This window comes from Hevea brasiliensis, chromosome 14 (genome assembly GCF_030052815.1).
Source record: "Hevea brasiliensis isolate MT/VB/25A 57/8 chromosome 14, ASM3005281v1, whole genome shotgun sequence".
Classification (NCBI taxonomy): Eukaryota; Viridiplantae; Streptophyta; class Magnoliopsida; order Malpighiales; family Euphorbiaceae; genus Hevea; species Hevea brasiliensis.
This window is the reverse complement of record NC_079506.1, coordinates 77,291,713-77,310,396: the sequence shown is the minus strand read 5'-3', so window position 1 is coordinate 77,310,396 and position 18,684 is coordinate 77,291,713. Positions and strand designations below refer to the sequence as shown.

Here is an 18,684-nt window from a genome sequence, read left to right as displayed (position 1 = left end):
AACATCTTCACATCCAACCACTTCAGACTCTACAAATCCATAGGATAATCTAGATAATTGACTATGCTATTTATGTTTCCGTTTAAAGATATTATTATGTGCAGAATATTAATAGTATTTTTTCTGAATATGATTGTATTTTAACTTACATTTTATTAATATTAACTACTTTGTATGGATTATTTTACAACTTTATGAATATATGCATTTTAATTATGCTAATTAGGAAAATCATAATTAATATATTGTATTTATTTATGGATTTTTTATTAATTTATTCTATAGGAATAACAAAATAATTAAAAATTAATGAATTTAATAATAAATAATATTACTTTTTTGACAGATTTACGACGAATTAGCGATGAAATTTTAAAAATTATTTATGCATTATCGACATATCATATAACTTTAACGACAGATTTAGTGATAAAATTAGACACAGATTTATGATGGATTAGCGACGGCATTTTTTTGACGACACTAGTAACTGAAAATCAATTCGGTTTCATTTATATTAGTGACGACATATTTCGTCGCTAATTCCGTCGCTAAATATTAGCGATGGATAGAATTTTGGTCGCAAAATTTTCTGACGAGTGTTTTAGCGATGAAAACGTATCTGTCGTAAATCAGTCGTTAAAATTTTTTGCGACGAAAACTAGCCCATCTGCGACGGATTTTTCCGTCGCAGATGGTCTATTTTTTTGTGGTGAATAATATATTCAATAAAGACCCTTTAATATATATTAGAATTAAAATTATAATAATAAACTAATATTAAAATTACAAATATTGTGGCACAAGAATTTTGTTCATTAAAGATAAAAAAAAAAATGAAAATTTTTATATTGATTTATAGTTTTGGGCTTAAATTGGTGGTTTTGGTTAAGATTTTGGAGGGATTCAGTTTTTATTTTGTTCTGAATTCAATTTCAGTTTTATTTTGATTTTAATCAAATTTAATGATTGAATTTTTTTTAATTGATTTAATTTGAATTATTATTATTTTTTTATTTTTTTAAATCAATTTAATTTGAAATCCAACCGATGGATTTCAATTTGATTATAATGGAATTATGCTCACGTCATAAAGACCAAAAACTTACATAATCATTTAATAGGCATTTTCCTCGAGGGAGAGTTGACAATGGTCCACCTGTGAATGCTTGAAGATGAATTGATTTATAGAACACACTCGCATGATACAGCAACTGACAATACATTAACAATTCATCCTCCAATCGTGATTCTCAAACACCACGCTACCCTTTCACTATTACCATCCTCATATCCCAAAATTTACCCATTGGCACACTAGAAATTTTTACCATCCTTTCACTTAAATAGAATCTTTTTGTATCCCAAAATTTACCCATTGGCACACTAGAAATTTTTACCATCCTTTCACTTAAATAGAATCTTTTTGAAGAAGAAAAAAATATATTCGTTGTTCAGAATCTCACAATAGTTGTAAAAAGCGCGTGTGTGATTTATATAACATTATGCACCTTGATAAAATTATTATAATTTTACTAAGAAATGTGTTATGTCACTAAATTATATGCGTGCGTTAACCACCTTTGAGATGAAAAATCAAAGCATCGGTCAGTTGAGGGACTAGTGTGTGGTGAGGCCCTCCACGTATAGTCTATTGTTAGTGGGGGTTAGTCCTTTAAAATCCCACATCAGTTGTGAAAAGGTTATGGATGTGGCTTATATGAGATTTTGTACCTTAGCAAAATTATCATGATTTTATTAAGGAGCGTGTTTTGTCACTGAACAGTGTGTGCGCATTGACTACTTTAAAATAAAAAAAAAATATTTCACATTATAAAATCATATAAAAATACATGTTTATTTGCTTAGTAAATTTGGCTTATATTTGCTTAAGACCATGTGTATTTTTTAATTAATAAAAATTTTTAGCATCATAAATTTTAATTCAATAATACTTTAATAGTTTTAATTAAGTCATAAAATTTAAAATTTAAGTTTTAATAAAAACTTAGTGAATTGAAAAAAAAAAACACATGTTAAATAGTGATCTTAAATAAAAGAAAATGCGCATTAAAAATATATGGACTGAAATTGTAATGAAATGCATTATATCATATTTGGGACTCTACTTGATAATTTAAAGTTTTAAATTGAATTAAATGATTTAATTGAATTTAGGGAAAAATATATATAAAAAATACATTGTGATTCTTCACTTTGACATATGAAGAATTGTGATTTAATTTTTGTCAATTTGATGCATTATATTTTCTTCTGTTAACAAATATGGTCTAAACCATTGGTTGCTATTAAATGAGGATGATGTAGCAAATATGTGGCATTGATATGGTAACACATGAGAGATAGTGCTTATGTGGTGAATACATGACATTGATGTATCGCCATGTCAATGCCACATGCTCACAACATTAGCATCATTTAATGGTAGCTAACAATTTGGACCACATTTACTAACCAAGAAAGCACATAGTATTAAATTGATAAAAATTAAACCACCATCTCTCATATTTCAAAGTGTGAAACCACATATTATTTTTCTTATATACTTTTCCCTTGAATTTAATGTAGTGTAGATATGAAGATTGTTGTACAGATATCAATGAGCTATAGTTTAATGATATTGAAGTTTTTCTTTTTTAAGTTATAAAATTTTAAATTTAAATTTCAAATAAAGAAATTTGTATGGAAAGAAGAGTAAAAAGATAAAGAAAAATGCATTTAGATTTAAAGATATATCGTGGAAAATTTCCATCCAAATTCAATTCATTATGGATTTAAGATGTAAATATATGAGATTCATATATTTAATAGGTGAATTCTATAAGATATTTATGTCTTTGATCTATAATAGATCAGATTTAAACAAAAAAAAATTCATGTGGTGAGTTAAAGACCGAATTCTTTTCTCTAATGTTTAACTTATGCTTTATATATTATTCTATTATATTCATAACAAAAACATTGGTCCTTACTATAATTTCCTTCAAATCAATTGTCTTAATTTAACCAATTGCCAGCCTTAATGACAGTGATAGCTAAACTACATTTAATTTTGTGTTAGTTACAATTAAACTTAAAAAAATGGACTAAACATGAGAGAAAGATGTAATTTAACATCTCATGACTGCTAGAATTTTAGATCAGCAGTCTTTGTCCCAATTGACTTAAACCAATTATTATTCTTTAATTTCTAACCCCAACACATTCTTTAAGTTTCCGGTACATCTAATATAAGTTTGAATTTAAAAGGGAATGAGTTTAACAACGAGATATATGTAAAATTAATTAAAATATCTATAAAGAGTGCATGAATATATATATATATATATTTAATCTAATAATTGTTAAATTCATTCTCATATGAGTTCGAGCTTGCAATTGTCACACCCCTTTGATTTCTTACTTTTGTGCAAAAGAATCCGCGCCCTCACATTTAATTTCATCTCATTCGATATATGCACTTTATAAAAGTATAACTATTAAATCTCTTTTAACTTTTTTTTATAAGCGATTATTTTATTGAATAGAGTTCAGGAAAAAACTTATACCTGAGATACATAACAACCTGAACTTATAAAAGTATAACTATTAAACCCTTAAAGTGCTAGTCATGTTCGTGTGTTCACCATTGTAGAGATTAAGTAGTTATAGTTTTATAAGTTCCAGTATCAAGAGAATGCAACTAAAATTGAGGATGGTAAATAACTTTTCATGCAAAGTTCAGAGCAGAGGATACTTTCAACCTTAATTTCTATATTATAAAAGCACTACATGTATGTTTAGTAACTCAGGTTTTCTTTTCCTTTAGATATAGAAGAGAAGAGACCAGAGAACAATTCTCTTCAAGAAAAGAAGCTTATTAAAATGCATGGGTTTTACTTTTTCTTGGTTTTCTTTAGCAAGAAAGAGAGCTATTGTGGATCTTGCTTCTGCAATGGAGTGAACACTGAACAACTTCAATAATCAAGTAACTCTCACATGCACTAGTCCAGCTAGCTAGCTAGTTAGTAGTTACTTTTCTTCCACATTGCCTAAACGTAACTCGAAAGCAAAAATAAATCTGAGAAGTAGAAAAAACAAGTATTCTTGCTCTTTTCGCAAAGGGTAATACAAAACCTTCCCTTTATAAACATCAAGCACCAATAGTCTCACAAATAGCTAGTCCCATGGATCCTCTTTCTTCTAAAGGTATCACTGGCCAACTTACTATGATTTGGCAAGTATTGAAAGCACCATTGATCTTGCCCGTCTTGAAGTTATTGGTGATAATATGCTTAGTAATGTCAATAATGCTCTTCATTGAAAGGATGTATATGGGTGTTGTCATTGTTTTTGTAAAGTTGTTTGGAAGGAAACCAAACAAAAGGTACAAATGGGAGGCCATGAAGGATGATATTGAGCTTGGCAATTCTGCTTATCCTTTGGTTCTTGTTCAAATTCCAATGTACAATGAAAAAGAGGTACTTTCTCAAGTTTACAAGCTTTTTTTTTTTAATTAAATAAGTCTTTTTTTTTTAAATATTATTAGTGAATTAAGCTATATGAATGTCTAGCTCTCTTTCGTCTAACTCCTATTGTACTGTTCTATGGAATATGCAGGTTTATCAATTGTCCATCGGAGCTGCATGTGGGCTTTCATGGCCGTCAGATCGAATCATAATCCAAGTGCTTGATGATTCAACAGACCCTGCCATTAAGGTTTCTATTTCTAACTCACTATTGAACTGCTGATATGTTATAAATAATAATAATAATAAATTACACAATGCCCAAAAATTTTGTAAACTCTGTTACTTTTTAGAAAAAAAAAATTTAAATATAATTATTATAAATTTAATATATAAATATATGAATCTCACTTATTTTATATATGTGATTTTCACCGTTTTTTATCAAGATAAAAGTTTTCATGTATTCTAATTCCTACCTACTTCTAACCCCAAGCTTTGAGATACTTGTACCCTGTGCTTAGAATGTTATTAGTAATTTTTGGGTAAAAATTTATATTATTCCTGCTTAAAAATTTGAATTTTAAAAAAATTTAATTCAATTAACTTTTTCTATATTAATTATTACGTTTGAAAACTTAGGAAGTAAAAGAATTTAATTTTTTAATTAAAAATTATTTTTAAAAAATAAAAATTATGTCAAAAATAACATGATTATACGAGAATTCTTCCCAAATGAAGCCATTTAATTTAGAATTGTGTCAAATTGACCAATTCTTTTTAGAAAATAATAAGTGGAAACTCTTTTTTATCTCAATATTAATAATTTTACCCCTTCAAATTTGGTAATGGCTCAACATTATATTGGATTTTTTTATTATTATTTTTTTAAATATAGTGTGATTGGTGGCATACTATAAATTAGATTATATTTTGATCTTTAAAAATTTTAAAATTTAATTACATTTTAATCTTTAAAATATTATAATTTTTTTATGAATTAAATTATTATATATTACATAAAACTTTTAGAAATTTAAAATCTTATGCTATTCACTGATAAAGAACACAAATCAAATTGTATTAATCATTTTCCCTCTTTCCTAATAAATATTTTATTTATTTAAAAAAATTGGTTAATTTTTTTTTTTGGTTATTTTTGTAATATATAAAACAGAGCATGGTGGAAATAGAATGTCAGAGATGGGCAAGCAAAGGAATAAATATAAAGTATGAGATAAGGGATAACAGAAATGGGTACAAAGCAGGAGCTCTTAAAGAAGGAATGAAACACAGTTATGTGAAACAATGTGATTATGTTGCCATTTTTGACGCTGACTTTCAGCCTGAGCCTGACTTCCTTTGGCGCACCATTCCTTTTCTTGTTCACAACCCTCACATTGCTCTTGTTCAAGCTCGCTGGAAATTTGGTACTATCTTTTCTTTTCTAATTTTTAGTGCTACTCTTCCTTAATTATATGTTAATTGTGATCCTTTATCTTATATTAATGTTAAAAGTTCGAATTATAGATTTGGTTTATGATTATGATACAAATAAAAAATAATTAAATATCTAATTTAGCAATTGTGTCTGCTTAATACCAACTTAATTGGTAATGATGACGCAACATTTAGATTTATGGGACCAACAATGAACTAAACTAAGATGCCTTGTGATTAAATATAAGAAGGCAAGTGATGAATATAATATTTTAATTTAAGTGTCTTTTTAATGTGTTTTACCTATTGAGTTTTTAAAATTTATTTTTTTTATTACTTAAAATGAAATTTAAAAAATATTAGTCGCCAATTTATTTTATTTTTATTGAGCCAATAAAAAATTTAAAGAATATGGACTGAATAATTTTCTTTTTCTAATTAAATCAATAAATACATATTAATATTTTAAACTTTTATTAGAAATTTTTTTTTAACTAAATATAAGAGTCTATTAAAGATATGCTCAAGTTCAAATTAGTCTCTCAATTAAAAATTAAAATTTTAAAATGTTGGTGGCTTTCCACCAACCCCTTTGATCCATCATTGCTAATTAGATTAACTATATGATTTTTTTTTAGTATTCAACTTTATTGTATACTAATTCTGCATCAATATTTAAAATTTATAAATTTTTTAATATCACTCATTTTCATGTCATTTTAGGTCTCTTTGTCTCCTTCTCACTCCTTTCCCCACTAATCTCTTACCACTTCCCTTTGACAATCTGACCAACCAAATAGCTTGTCCTTCAACATTTTGATTCAAGTCTCTTGTTCAAGCTTGGCCAGCTATCACCAGTCATGCAGTAGGTGTCTATATTGGTAAAGGAAAGTGACACCTTCCATGATTTACCATTGAAAGAACCTAACTAATTAATTAATACAGCAATTGAGAATCCACAGTCATTTTGATAAATTAATTAAACCCTGATGTTGATACATGAACAATAAATTGAAAGAAGATTGGTAAATTTTAGGGGCAGCCCTGTCACTTTCAGATAAATAGACCCTTTAGTATGCCTTGCACCCTTGTTCTTATGATGCTATGAACTAAGCTTGTTTAGGAACTTGTCACTTTCTTATGTGATGATCCATTCAAGCCCTGTTTGACATTGGGGTTCTTAGGGAAAAAAAATATATCATTTTAAATATTATTAAAAAAATAATTTAAAAAAATTATTTTATTATTTTAAAATTATTATGATTAAAACATATCAAACTTAATTTTAAATTAATTTTTAATAATCTCTTATTTACATTTTTAAAAGTGCTTTTTTCAATAGTAATTCAAACAATAATACAAATAGACCCTTAGGATTGATTAGTAGTAAATATGAATCATTAGCTTTACTTGCTACTAATTAGCTTGCATAGGCTCAATTGGCACTCCTGAAAGTGATTGTAGATAGGGTCATATGACCCAAATGGGCTGTGAATTTTTTTTTTTTTAAGCAGCAAATAAAATATGAAAATTGGGTTTTCATATAATGAAAATTATTTTTCAAGTTGTGGGTATTCTCTTACTTAGCAAATGAAATCACTTGGCTTCAACATCATCATATATTCAATGGTTGAGAACAGATGTTGTCTGCGTCTATGATGAAAGGAATTAAGAGAAGGACAGAATTATATGTACTTATTAGATATTGTCAGAAAATGAAAGAATAATTAATTTAGAAATAAATTGAAAATATGCCCTCGAACTTTTAGCGATGATCAGTTAGGCTCAAATTAAGCTTTTCAACTTAATTAATCAAAGATTTTTCTTATCTAGATTTCATTCATCATAGATTCAATACACAAAATATATTATGAGATTCACTTATTAAATATATAAATCTCACATATTTATATTTTGGGTCAATAATAAACTAAGTTTAGATAAAAATTTCTCATTGATCAGTATATTTTGATTTAAGATTAAAGAATACATTTATCTAAATATATTATCTATTATAAACTTAAGATACAAATATGTAAATCTCATGATACACGCTGCGTCATTAGTTTACCGCAATGAATCCATGCTCAAGGAAGATGCGTCAGTGAAGGGCATTGAAGAAAACAGAGCAGAAAATATTTTGCTGAAATAAAAGTTTTTGACCAAAAACTTAAATCAATAATTTTAATGAATTAATATTATTTATTGATAAAAAATCTTGTTTATTTCATGTATTATATAAATATTAAAACAATACTTCATAATAATATTTAAATTTTGAATATTTTTATTCAAAATATAAATATATCATTAAAATGTGCATGTAAATGTAACATGAAGTTTGATTTGGAAAAAAATTTAATTAATTAAATTTATTTATTTATATTAACAGATATAATATTTAATTATTTTTTAATGGTTTAATGATTGAATTAGCTATCTAATGGTTTAAGTAATGACTTGTTGATTTAATTTCTTAGTCGGGTCAAACTCTAACCGAGTCTAATAACTATGCTTTAATTTTTAAATAATTAATAAAAAATTATATAAAATATAAAATAATTTTTATTAATTAAAATTTTAAAGAACTAATATTTTAAGTTTTTTTTTTTAAAAAAGGCTAAATTTTGCTTGAATTAGAAGTTGTAAATTAATTTGAACAAAACTTATTTTGATCTAATTGAGCCTTAACCAAAAGTGTAATAATAGATTTGAGCTTTATTTTCAAATAGGCACTTCTTTATTTTATTTTTATTTATTCAATGGCGGATTCACCTTGATAAATGAGGGGTCAATTGACCCCCTTTTTATTATAATATTCTATAAAAATATATGTGTTTTCAAATCGACCCCTCTTTTTGATAAGTGTTAACTTTATTCTAATGAATTTATGGTTCTAGTTCATTAAATGATTTATATGCTAAAAAATATTTGAAATGTGCTTAAAAAAATGGATTCTGTCCTGCAATTTGATCTGATTATGATTCTTGGGTGGGTGGCTTTGTAGTTAATGCTGATGAATGCTTGATGACAAGGATGCAAGAAATGTCATTGGATTACCATTTCACAGTGGAGCAAGAAGTAGGCTCTTCAACTTATGCCTTCTTTGGATTCAATGGTACAAACCATCTTAAAACTAAAGCTTCTCATTTGTTTCACAAAAGAAAGTGTTTTTCATTAAAATTATTTTTTAAAAAATATTTTCATAAAAATATTTTCTATTGTTTAGTTGTAAAGTTAAACTAACGATACAAAAAATATATCTATGATTTGAATATAATTATTAAAATATAAAAAAGACTTAATTTTTCTTTAATAAATAAAATATTTTTCATTAACCTGCTCTAAATGTTAAAAAATATTTTTTAAAAAATATTTTTGAGAAAATAAGGTAATTTAAGTTACAAAAATAAATGTTTCTCTTTCTTTAACAAAAAAAATTGTAGTACGTACCGACAAGGTTTAACTCAGTGGTACGGGAGTTGTCTCTCAGTACTACGAAGTTGACTGTTTAAGTTTTAATGAGAGCCGATTGTATTGAAAAAAAAAAAAATCTGCGGTGCACTAGACTCCCTGCTTTCCATATACGATCTTAACCTTGCCATTTCCAATTTCTATATGCAATGCAGGAACTGCTGGTGTATGGAGAATTTCAGCTATCAATGAAGCAGGAGGATGGAAGGATAGAACAACAGTGGAAGATATGGATTTGGCTGTCAGAGCAAGTCTAAAAGGCTGGAAGTTTGTTTATATTTCTGACCTCAAGGTATCTACAAAATGCACCCATAATTACCATCTATTAGCCTTCTGTTCAAATTTGCTTTTAATTTGTTACTTGTGCCATAAAAGCACATGCAAAACCTGGTTTGATTCTTGTATTTTAGGTGAAAAATGAATTGCCGAGTACATTCAAAGCGTATCGATACCAGCAACACAGATGGTCTTGTGGCCCTGCAAATCTCTTCAAGAAAATGGCAATGGAAATAATGAGAAACAAGGTAAACACGTAACCCGTGCACGAAACATTCAACACTTATGTTGCTTTGCATAGGGGCTGTTTCCATCGTTCGAACCTGTGACCTCCACGAGAGCATATATACACACATAAATTGAGAATCAAATATGATTTTGGACAATCTTCCTAGTTTAACTACTGATATCATGTACTATCTTCTGCAGAAAGTGTCGATGTGGAAGAAGTTTTATGTGATCTACAGCTTCTTCTTCGTTAGAAAGATCGTAGCTCATATTATCACATTCCTATTTTATTGTGTTGTTTTGCCTGCAACTGTTTTGGTACCTGAAGTAGAAGTTCCCAAGTGGGGTTCTGTTTATATTCCTTCTACTATTACTCTCCTTAATGCTGTTGGAACTCCAAGGTCTCCTTCCACACTCTTCATTTAAATTTCTTGAATTGCTGTTCAGAACTTCAAATTGTACGGTCTAGTAATGATTCAGCTACTCTATCTACTGTATCATTTTGTAGATCACTCCATCTATTGATTTTTTGGGTTCTATTTGAGAATGTCATGTCTCTGCATCGAACCAAGGCAACATTTATAGGTTTGTTGGAGGCAGGAAGAGTGAATGAATGGGTTGTCACTGAAAAGCTAGGAGATGCTCTCAAGATTAAATCAACTGCCAAAGCTCCCAGGAAGCCTCGCCTCAGGATTGGAGAAAGGTAAACTTAATGTTGAAATCCTTATTTATTTCAATGACCATGGTATTTAGCTAAAAAATAATTCAAATACAAAAAGGGTAAATTATAATATAGTCTCTTAGTTTTGGTGAAATCAACAATATAGTCTTTATATTTTTAAAATCAAACAATTTAGTCATTCATTTTTTATTATATATACACATTAGTGTGCTTAATTTTTATCTAATTTATTGTTAATTTTAGTGAAAATGATCGAAATGCCCTTAATTATATTTTTAATATAAAAATGAAGTACCTGGCATTTTTGTTTTATTAATAAAATAGTATCTTAATTAGTTTAAATTGAATATAGAATTAAGGGAATTTTGATATTTTAGTTGTAATTAATGGATATATATATATATATATATATATATATATAAAGGGTTTATTATAATATAGTCCTTGAGTTTTGATAAAACCAATAACTTAGACTTTATATTTTCAAAATAAACAATTTAGTCCCTCACTTTTTATTTTATATATATAGATAAGTTTCTCTACCCAAGTACCATTTAATTTTACCATTAATTATAGCAAAACTATCAAAATATCATTAATTCTATTTTCAACCCGAAACAACTAAGTCTTATGAGTTTTTATTTTATTAACAAAATAGTCTCTTAATTGTTTTATATTGAAAATAGAGTTAAGAAAATTTTGATAATTTTTGTTGTAATTAATGGTAAAGAAAATTGGATGGATGGACCAATCTGTATATATAGTAAAAAGTAAGAGACTAAATTGTTTGATTTTAAAAATAAAAGAACTAAGTTGTTGATTAATTCAAACCTTAGGGACTATATTATAATATAAAAAAAAAAGTCTTTAGATGATGTCTAATTATGCAGATATATGTTATAAGCAAAAGCTTGGTAGAAAAATTTCACAATATGGAGTTGACAGAGGCTTTTTTGTTGTTTGCATATATAAACAGAATGCATCTGCTAGAGCTTGGTGTTGGAGCCTATCTCTTCTTATGTGGGTGCTATGATTTTGCCTTTGGAAAGAACAGTTACTTCATATATCTCTTCCTCCAATCCATAGCCTTCTTCATTGCAGGAATTGGGTATGTTGGGACCTTCGTCCCCAGCTCTTAGCCCAAAAAGTCTTGACCAAGAATGAATTTTCTCTAGTATTTTTCATTCTCCAAGAAATTATCCTTTGGTTCCTTAATTTTTCAATTGTTTATAAAGTAAATTCTGGTCATTCTTTAATATTGAACATAAGGAAGGTTCTGTTACAGAAACAACTTTTTTTTTCTCCTTTGAAGTAGAAAATTCAATAGGCCAAGCTGCAAATGAGTGTATGTCTATATGGAGTTTGGTGCAAAGCAAATGATTTAGTGTCTGCTTGGTATCAAATTAGAATTAAAATTGGTTTTCAGAAAAAAAAATATTTTACAGGTTGAAAAAAAAAGTAATTTAAAAAAATATATTATTATTATAATTAAAATTTATTTAATTTAATTTTAAATTATTTTTAATAATTTCTAATTAATATATTTAAAAAATATTTTTCTCAACAGAACTATACTAATACTAAATATTGGTTTTTTTTTTTATTTTTAATTGACATGAAATTTAAAGGTGAACAAGAATATAGCAATACCAAACCTTGATTTTTTTTTTTTTTTTTTTTTTTTTTTTTTAACTTGGGATAAAATTTAAAGGTGAAAAAGATGCTTAAATTGGAATCAGATGTTCTACACTTACCCTGTCTGCCCATTTGTGTCCTTTACACTTTTCTTCAATTCCTAATTACAGAATTATTAATTAGTTGAAAGCACGTGCGTTTTGATCAACTTATCGCCACATGAATGTAAATTTATTTAACAATAAAAGAAATACCTTCATTTAATTGAAAAAAAGTTTTTTTTTTTTAATCAATTGAAAAAGAGTTTATATATACATGCGAAAATTATCAATTTCAACTCGATTATTATTTTTAATATTTTAATTTATTTTAAATCTAATTAAAATTTATTTTAAATTATTCAAACTATCTCAAATTTAACTATTATTTCTTAAATAATATTAAACTCATTTAATTTTATATATTTTAATTAATAATCTACATAAAATATAATTTTTTTATTAATAATATATATTTTAAAATTTTATAAAATATTTAAATTCTATTTATTTAAAATAAAATATGTAAAATTTATAAATATTATTATAAAAAATATATCATATTTAATTAACTATTTATATAAATAGATTTAGGTAATATATAAAATTAAAAATAATCCGAATCCTAATATGTGATATTTTTTAAACTTGAATCCATTCTAATAGGATTCTATTAAATAATTTCGCTTTAAATTTTATACTCGTCAACATCAATATTTTGAATCTGTCTTTGATACCACTTATTATGAGAATAATCCCACAAAATATAAAGTGAATCGTCCATTTTGGGATGCTTGTAGAATGAGTATCACCACATTTGGGACATTATATATCCATAGTGTAGCCGACTATGTGTCGTTAATTTTGGAACTTTTAAAGAACAAGTGTCGTTTACGTGGCAATGCTAATGAACCTAAGTGTTACCAATATGGAGATGAGTAAAGGAAAAGCATTGGCAAGTTTTATGAATACAGAGCCCTTGTGTCATTTATTTGGTGAAACTTATAAACAAAGTATTGACAAATTAATGTTACCGATCTTGTGCTGCAGAAATATAAGGTGACAACATTTATAGCAACACAAATGCTGATATTTAAGAAAGCGTCAGTAAACATTTAAGAACATTAATTAGCATTATTAAATAAAATTAGTGTTATTAAATAAAATTATTAACATCACTAGTAGTGTATTTTCTTGTAATTAACAATCCATTATGAAAAGAAAAATAAATATAACTAGATTATTTCTCTCACATACAACATAAATACAAAGACTACCAACTTATCGGTTCTACACTAATTACTTGTAAACTTAATTTAAAGCAAAGAGGAGGATATTTTTCATGAGGAGAATTTTGAATTTATACTGGGAGTTCAACCTAACCATATAAACTAACTTTAATATCTTATTAATTGAACGTGTGAAGATTTTATTTCAGAAAACAAAACAGAGAGCGATGAGAGGATTCCAACAACTTTATTATTAATTGTTCTAATCTAGTTATAATTTCCCTCTGGCTAGGGCCACAACATCAACACCCCCACCACCCCACACCTCTCCCCTCCCCCCAACCAAAACTTTTTCAAAAAGAAAAAATACATATATATTAATTTTTTAAAAAAATTATAAAATATTTTTAATACACATAAAAGTGATATTATCTCTCACATAAAAAAAATAAATACTCTTTAATATAAAAATTAAATTTCATATAATTATAAAAAATAATTCATATATATTGAACACACATAATAATCTCTCTTGCTGCGCGCATGCATGGATAAGAGGTGAGTCATAATTTTTTTTTTTTAACTTTACCGTACAAACTATAAAATATATATATAAACTGTTTGAAAATACTTTGAGAGCAACGAAGTTGCACTTAAAATTTAATTTAAAAATATTATATTATTAAATTAATAAATTATTATTAATTTCAAATATCTTAATAATTACGATGTTGTAAATTATCCATATAAAATTTATGTTTTCACAAATTAAAAGAAGACGAATTATGAAAGAAATAATAAGATATTATATATATATATATATATATCATTAATTTATTATTTTTCACTATTTTAATTTTTAATGAATGAATATTATTTACTTTGTTAAAGCTACTATAATTTTTAATTAGAAAGTACCAAAAATTAAAATATAAATTGTTATTTTTTATGTGAAAATTTTTTTTTTTTCAAGTATTGAGGAAGGAAAATTTTTAATATTGAGTTTTTTTAGAATAATTTTAATTGTTAGACAATTTATTACAATTAATTTTGTAAATATTTTTGGAGGAGTTTTCCTATATCCTGTTTTATATTTTGATGTTTTTATATTAAATTGTTTCACACAATATTTTAGATCTTATGCCTGGTGTATAAGTTGAGCATATTAATGATAGTGTGGCAAGAAACTTTTTTTTTTTTTAGTTTTTCTTAATTATTTAAAATTAATAAAATATATAATTTATCAAAAATAATAAATATTGAATATCGTTTGATAAAAGTGCAATTTTGTACTATATGAGTTTTAGTTAAATGATACTAAAATTATTTTCTTAAGTGTAAAGTTTTAAGTTCAAGTCTCAGATAAAACTAATTGTAATAAAAAAAAGTACAATTAAAATTTTTTTATTAATAATAATAAATCTATAAGTATTTAATTTTTGCCCCCTCAATATATAATCTACGTCCGCCTTACATTAGGACATGCTAATTTCACATTTTGAGAGGGACCATGCCTTATTTTATAAGGCTTTCTATCAAGCTTTTTCACTTAATATTTTGAGTTTTATATTGGATGTATGGGTTAAATTTGCTGATTTAAGTGTGTTATAGACGTTTTGGTTAAGTTTTTTTTTAATTACTTGAAATTAATAAAATATATGATTTATAATTTTAAAAAATAAAATATATAATTTATAAAAAATAATAAATATTAATTATTATTTGACAAAAGCATAATTTATAATTTTTTATTATTATAATAATTATACAACTATTATCCCCTCTATATTAAATTCTGCATTTATTCTTTGTTTTCATTTATCTGAGATATTAAAAAGTAAAGATGGCAATGAGTACGATACTCACAAAAATTACTATATTTAAATATGAATCTAATTAATATTTACACTACCTGAACTCCTCTCAAACCTGATTAAAATTATTATCAACTACCTGAATTCATCCCAAACCATATTATTATTACCTGAATAATACTTGAACTCATTTAATTTTATATATTTTAATTAATAATGTACATAAAAGATATTTTTATTAATAATAATTGATATTTTAAAAAAATTAATAATTTTATAAAATATTTAAATTCTATTTATTTTAAAATAATATATATATATATATATTAAAAACTTATATTTTATATTTAATTAATTATTTATATAAAGGAGTTCAAATAATGGGTACCCAATATACAAAATTTAAACTTGATCTAATCCATAATCATTATTATTTTTCAAATCCAAATCTATATTAAACTTGATTACATATTACCCAAATTTATTTTATTAGAGTTCAACTAGATGATATGTCTATAAACATTTGATCTATTGTCATTCCTAATAAAAAGGATAGCATTACGAATGAGTTTTAATTTAATGATATTAAAATTTATATTTAGGATTGTTAAATTTTGATTTCGAATATATAAGAATTGTAGGAAAAAAAAAATGTCAACAATTTAAAAACCTTCATTAATGAATCGTCAATTAAAGGCTCTTATATATATATATATATATATATATATATTCTGAATTATTAATTTTATTTTCTTTGAATAAAATTTGTAATGAAAAGATATCATCGGCAGATGTAATAGAGAAATATAGAATTATTTTTAAAACTCTCATTTATAAATTTAATTTTTTAGGTTGAGTGTTTTTTTGATATGATATCAAGTCTTCTCAATCAAAAGATTCAAAATTCGAATCCAGACCCATGAAATTATGTACAAGAAAACCACGATATAGCACTATTTAAAGGTTTATTTATTTGTTAAAAATAATTTTTTTATTTTTAAAAATTTAATTTTTATTTTAATGAAAAATAAAAATTTTAAAAAATGAATTAATTTATTTGTTAATAATAAAAATAAATTTTAATTAAAAAATATTTATATTTTATAGCTAAAAAATTAAATCATATAAAATATATTTATAAACTTATTTTTCTTTGAAATTTTTTAAATCTATTTATTTATTTATTTATTTTATGTTAATATAAATTTTTTTGTTATTGTAGATAAATGTTTTTAAATAATTACTTGATTTTAGTTATGAAAAATTTATAATATAATTTTAGCTATAAAAATTATTATTTTTTATTTTGAAAATATGAATTTTGTTAAAAAAAGTGTAGGAAACAACTTAAAAATGGTTTCTAAATTTTAATTAAATTCTCAAAAACTAGAAAACTAGCTTTATAGTTTTTATTTGAAAAATTGACAAATATGAGTATACGAAACTCTACTTTTAAATTTTCTTTGTTTCAAAAAAAGTTATCTTAATTTTCTAAAAGTAATTGCTTAAGGCATTTAAGCTCCTAAAATTATATGTGAAAGTTAATTTAATTACAATGAATTTTAACTCAATAGTATTCGAATCGTATCTAAAGTTGTAAGATTTTGAGTTTAAGTTTTACTCAGTGACGTTTAAACAAAACAAAAAAATTTAACCCTTAAATAAATTTTTAACATAGTCCAAAGTTAAATGATATTAAATAACACCACAAATAAATTAAAAAAAATATATGAAACTTGTCAACACTATAAAAGTTTTACAATTTAGCTCCGTTTATTTTCAGAAAATATTTTTTTGAAAAGTATTTTTTGTATTTTTTAGTATTTAGGTCACTCGAGGAAATGGGTTAACAGAAAATGTATTCTTGGTCAATGAGAAAATTAAGTCATTTGTAAGAAAAATGACGAAATAAACACATACCTTTAATTTAATATTGCAACCAAACAATGTAAAATATTTTCATAAAAAACTTTTTTTAGAAAATAATTTCCATGAAAAATATTTTTGATATTCCATGAAACAAACAGTCTTATTAATGGAATTTTTCGATAGTGACTTAAAAGAAGCCAAATGCAAAACTCTAGTATATAAAATGATCAAAATTTATTTTGAGAAATAAAATTTCATTAACCAAGAACTAGTCTGACAAAAAGTCCAAAGCAACAAAAGCAGAGATTGAATGAGGAACCTCTTCCATCAACAATAACTCCTCACTAGAAAGAGAAGTTGCAAACTTAGGCATAGAATGGGCAACCATATTAGCATCACATGGAACATAAATAAAGCAGACTAAAGCATACAACTCAATGTAATGACCCCAAACTAAGGTCGCTACCGGCACTAGGGATCGGGTCAACTTGAAGCTGCCGGAACTCGTAGCAAGCCTAAAGATCTATCAAACATGAACTTATCTCATAAAATCCACAATATAAGCAACTCAAAGATGATTACGCTTTACTTTTCACATATGTACATAAACATTTCATAATAAAACTGGTTCATAAATTAAACCTTTAAATCTCATATATGAGTACTAAAGTGTAATTACATCATACATGCATACATAGATAATGAGTCTATTTATGGATTTGGACATCATATATACATCTCTTAGACTTAAGCAATACATTAAATAATTGTTCTAAATTCCAGCACAGTAACTATCCATTTAAAATTTACATGTCTAAGCTAAACATTCAACAATAATAAGAAGTTCTATAATTACTCTTACTACTCACTCTCCAAAAGGACTCATCTATCCCTGCATCCTTGCATCTGGGGTTGAAGGAAAAGGGTAGGCTTTGAAAAGCTTAGTGAGTAAACTAACCAAATATACATAAATTATATTTCTCTTTTCATACACATGCAATGCAACATCCAAATGAGTTTTCATATCATAGACATTGCACATAAGATGGACTTGCCACTAGTGGTCTCCTAGATCCAATGTGCCTGACTCATACAGAGGCTCCTTAGAACTTTTGCTTAATCAGTAATATATCCAATGTGTCTGGCTCATACAAAGGCTTCTCAGGACTTTCACTTAAATAAACAGTGAGCCAGGGGCTTATTAGGCCTTACCTGGTCTTATCACCACATATCATACATGATCATATCATAATATATATCATATCCATAATAAGGGGAAGGCCAGTGGATCATCCAAACCATCAAGCATCAACAATAAATATGCAAAAATGTAATATATTTGTGTTTTAGATGCATACATCCTAATAACAATGAAATGATGCATGTGAATGATCATGAATTTAATTTAAATAAATTACATTCATTAAGGTTAGTGTTATTCACCTTTTGTAGCCTATCAAGCATCTCACTCGAATGGTAGATAGCCTTGGATCTTTAGCTTCCTGAATCTCTCAAGTCTGATCCTATAAC

At 25.7% G+C, this 18,684-nt stretch overlaps 1 protein-coding gene across 1 annotated transcript; it reads left to right on the top strand.

Annotated features, from left to right (window-relative positions):
• The first annotated feature begins 3,837 nt into the window (after window positions 1–3,837).
• On the top strand, window positions 3,838–11,958 carry LOC110645842 (glucomannan 4-beta-mannosyltransferase 9). Its single transcript, XM_058133296.1, has 9 exons — window positions 3,838–4,481; window positions 4,621–4,719; window positions 5,647–5,899; window positions 8,917–9,027; window positions 9,539–9,675; window positions 9,794–9,907; window positions 10,089–10,288; window positions 10,396–10,590; window positions 11,546–11,958. The coding sequence occupies exons 1-9, from the start codon at window positions 4,188–4,190 to the stop codon at window positions 11,706–11,708; spliced, it is 1,566 nt and encodes a 521-aa protein (XP_057989279.1). The 5' UTR covers window positions 3,838–4,187; the 3' UTR covers window positions 11,709–11,958.
• Window positions 11,959–18,684: the final 6,726 nt, after the last annotated feature.

Bases quoted from the DNA above. Each gene is read 5' to 3' on its own strand.
- LOC110645842 (XM_058133296.1), top strand. From the start codon at position 4,188: ATGGATCCTCTTTCTTCTAAAGGTATCACTGGCCAACTTACTATGATT. The intron at 4,482-4,620 runs GTACTTTCTCAA...TGGAATATGCAG, and splicing joins CAATGTACAATGAAAAAGAG to GTTTATCAATTGTCCATCGG. The intron at 9,028-9,538 runs GTACAAACCATC...TATGCAATGCAG, and splicing joins TGCCTTCTTTGGATTCAATG to GAACTGCTGGTGTATGGAGA.